We start from the raw sequence: 3,607 nt of genomic DNA on the forward strand, positions 1-3,607 counted from the left end.
CTTCTCTGTATCTATGAATAGCATGCCTTGGTTCGCGGATGTTGCCAATTTTCTTGTGACCGGTATTATTCTGTGTGATCTCTCTTCTAACCAAAGGAAGAAGCTTAAACGGGATAGCTTGGACTACTACTGGGATGAGCCTTATTTGTATAAAATTTGTAATAATGGTCTGATCCAGAGATGTGTTCGGGAAGAGGCGCAAATGAGTATTTCTGGATGCTTGTCATTCCTCTCCCTACGGTGGTCATCATGCTAAGGCAAAGACAGCTTCAAAGGTGCTTAGTTGTGGTCTTTACTGGCTTACATTGTACAAGGATGCCAGTGAGCTTGTGAAGAGATGTAATGAGTGTTAGCGAGCAGGTTGAATTTCAAAGAAGGATGAAATGCCTCTCACCACTATTCTTGAGGATGAAATATTTGACGTGTGGGGCATTGACTTCATGGGAACTTTTGTGAGTTCATATGGCAACACATACATTCTGGTGTCCGTTGATTATGTTTCCAAATGGTTTGAGGTCGCGGCTTCACCCAACAACGAGGCACGAAGTGTGGTGGCTTTTCTCAAGAAGAATATCTTTACTCGATTTGGCTCTCCTAGAGCAATCATCAGTGATGGAGGTTCTCATTTTTGCAATAAGGCATTTGACACATTGCTTGCAAAGTATGGTGTCAATCACAAGGTTTCAACCCCTTACCATCCTCAGTCTAGTGGGCAAGTTAAGATCTCCAATAGGGAGATTAAGAGCATATTGTCAAAGATTGTCAATGCAAATAGGACTAACTGGTCAAAGAAACTGGATGATGCTTTGTGGGCTTACAGGACTACTTACAAGACTCCGATTGGTATGTCTCCGTACCGGTTGTTATTTGGGAAAGCTTTCCATCTACCAGTTGAGTTAGAGAACAAGTCTATGTGGGTTTTGAGAAAGTTAAATCTTGAATGGGATGTTGCAGCAAATCTCCAAGTGGAGCAACTCAATGAGCTTGATGAGTTCTGATTTCATGCCTATTCCAGCTCATCTTTGTATAAGGACAAGATGAAGTACTTACATGACAAGTATGCCTATAACAAGGAATTCAAGAAAGGTGAATTGGTTCTCCTATTCAACTCCCAGTTACGACTGTTCCTGGGAAAGCTCAAGTCAAAGTGGAGTGGACCTTTTGAGGTGGTGCTTGTAACTCCATTTGGTGCTCTTGATTTGAAAAACAAAAATGGTGAAATTTTTAGAGTTAACGAACACAGAGTGAAGCAGTATCTTGGCAAGTTTGATGACATCTACATGGTGGAAATAATCCATCTCAAATGATTGATGTTAACCTGCATCGTGTGGTAACGTTAAATCAGGCGCTTCTTGGGAGGCAACCCATGTGTTTTTCTTATTTTTTATTTTTCTTCTTAGTGTAGGCTTTGTTTTGAACTAACTGGTTGTGAGATGTGTGTAGGAATGTTTGATGCAGTGTAGGACTAAGCTGGAAAAATTTTGTAATAGTCTGATGTTTAACCGCTGACAGTGCTCCATTTTTCGCGGTCAGTGATGGCCATATCGTGAAGGAAAAATTTGGTAGCGGACGCGGGCTTGAAAAGTCCATAATGAGACTTCTCTGAAGTTTCATCCACGTCCGTGGTGCATTTATTGCGGTCAACGGTGCCTTTGCATGCCATTTTTCTCTCTTAGTGGTAGTCTCAATAATGTATCCCTTCTGTTCGTCAAAAGCGCGGACCACGGTAACATTTTGCGGCCGCACTAGGTGAGTTTCGTTGGTCCTAGTGTGTTTTCTATAAATAGGAGGTCATGTGACCTTTTACCCTTTTCGATCTTTTTACTCTCAAGCTAAAATTTTCACTGTTCATCTGAGTCCTAATCTGCACAAACACAAGATTAAAGTTTATTCTCGTCACTCATTACACATCGGGTAATTTCACTTCCTAATTGTTCTTTGATTTGTACCTATTTTTCTTTTCTCTGTTAGTTTTTAAATCTTCTCCCTCTTTTCTTTTAATTTTAACTTAGGGTTCATTGATGTTAATTAAATTAGGCTTAAATAGTTATGGTTGATTAATTAATAGCTAGTTGGGGTTAATAGTATAGATAATAACCACTAAATGCATAAAAAAATGAACCCTAGGATTGCTCAGGCCGATTTTGAATTCTGCGGCCACAGATGTATTTCCGCGGTCAGCGTTCCTGTGCAAAAGCTGAGTTGGAATGCTTTGAAAACGGCGATCAGCAGTGGAAAATTCTACTAACAGCGGTCCACTTTACATGGTCGTGCTGCATTTCTTGCGGTCAGTGGTACTCAGGTTCAAAGAAGTAAACAATAAGGGTCCACGGCCGTAGTTATTTTTCTACGGACAGTAGTGCAACCTCCGCGGCCGCGCACAATTTTCTGTGCTCAGCGGTACCAAGGAATTAGAGGGTGGGAGTCTGATCCCCACACCTCCGCGGCTGCACTACATTTTCCGTGGTCAGCGGTGCTCATTTTGCGGCCGCGCTTCTTTATCTGTTGTTAGTGGTATGCAACTTTTTCAAGCACTGTCAATTGGTCATCTACTTCTCTTTACCACTTCTTCTAACACCAATACTAACGAGTTTTCACTGACTATATATGTAGACAATGGTTAAAAAAAAGGTGGCAATGACAAACAAAAGGGGAAAGCAGAGTCCTCCTGGGGTAGGCGACGAGGACAAATCAAGTTACCCCTAGCAGTCTGGCAATCAATTAGGAACATGAGGAAAAGTATCAGAGTTGCTGACAGAACTACATCCCACTCCGAGGGGAATGAGTATGTTACCTCCCGGGAGGCCTCAGAGTGCGACTCTGTGTCCACATATGTACCAGACTTTCTGGAGAGATTTCGACTGAGAGATACACCTCAAGCTTCTCCTACTTCTTCTGAGCCGTCTGATGGCTCAGTGAAGAGTAGTGAGTCTTCAGAATTAGCCTCTCCTAGTGTCTACCCACATAGAATGGAGACCTTTGATGTAGATTCCAAGACACCAGATGATGGGAGAGGGGGGTACCCAAACTAGAGGCTTGGAGAGGACAAGAAACCCGTAGGTGTGGCAGTAGAGGTTTGTCAGTGAGCAGGCATATCACAAATTCAAGGAGTGGTGGCCTCAAAGGCCACTCATACATAAGGGGCAGTTTATATAGCGGCATCGTTTTCCCCATAACCCCAATGTGAAGTAGCACTTTAATGAAAGAGTGGGGTGGGAATACTTCACAGGCAGGGTGTCGGATGCTAATGAGCACCTAGTCAAGGAATTTTATGCAAATGTCCCAAATCAAAAAGGGCACATTTGTGACTAAGGTGTGGATCCTGAAGGTCAAGTTTGATGGAATGACTCTAAATGACTATATTGGTTTCAATGATGAAGATGAGGTGTTGTACTTAGAGAAGGTGGCAATGGATGAGGTGGCCCGCCCGTGGTTAACATCACTACTTGCTCTCCTGGATACTACTCCAGATTTTTTGGCAGTGGGGGTCCCTATGTATAGGAACACCTTGAACTTCGAGGCAAAGGGTTAGGAGACTTTTGTTTGCAGCAAATTAGACCCCACTACTCATGACAGTGACATGTCTGTTTCTCGGGCGATTATAGTG

General features: G+C 42.8%; 1 protein-coding gene across 1 annotated transcript; it reads left to right on the forward strand.

Moving 5' to 3' along the window:
* Positions 1–383: 383 nt before the first annotated feature.
* Positions 384–998, forward strand: LOC138876005 (uncharacterized). Its single transcript, XM_070154890.1, has one exon. It carries the CDS (start codon positions 384–386, stop codon positions 996–998), a length of 615 nt encoding a protein of 204 aa, XP_070010991.1.
* The last annotated feature ends 2,609 nt before the right edge of the window (positions 999–3,607 follow it).

The sequence above is a fragment of the Nicotiana sylvestris genome, chromosome 8, assembly GCF_000393655.2.
Source record: "Nicotiana sylvestris chromosome 8, ASM39365v2, whole genome shotgun sequence".
NCBI classification, from domain to species: Eukaryota; Viridiplantae; Streptophyta; class Magnoliopsida; order Solanales; family Solanaceae; genus Nicotiana; species Nicotiana sylvestris.

Excerpts from the sequence above, each read along its gene's own strand:
- LOC138876005 (XM_070154890.1), top strand. The coding sequence starts at position 384 with ATGCCTCTCACCACTATTCTTGAGGATGAAATATTTGACGTGTGGGGC.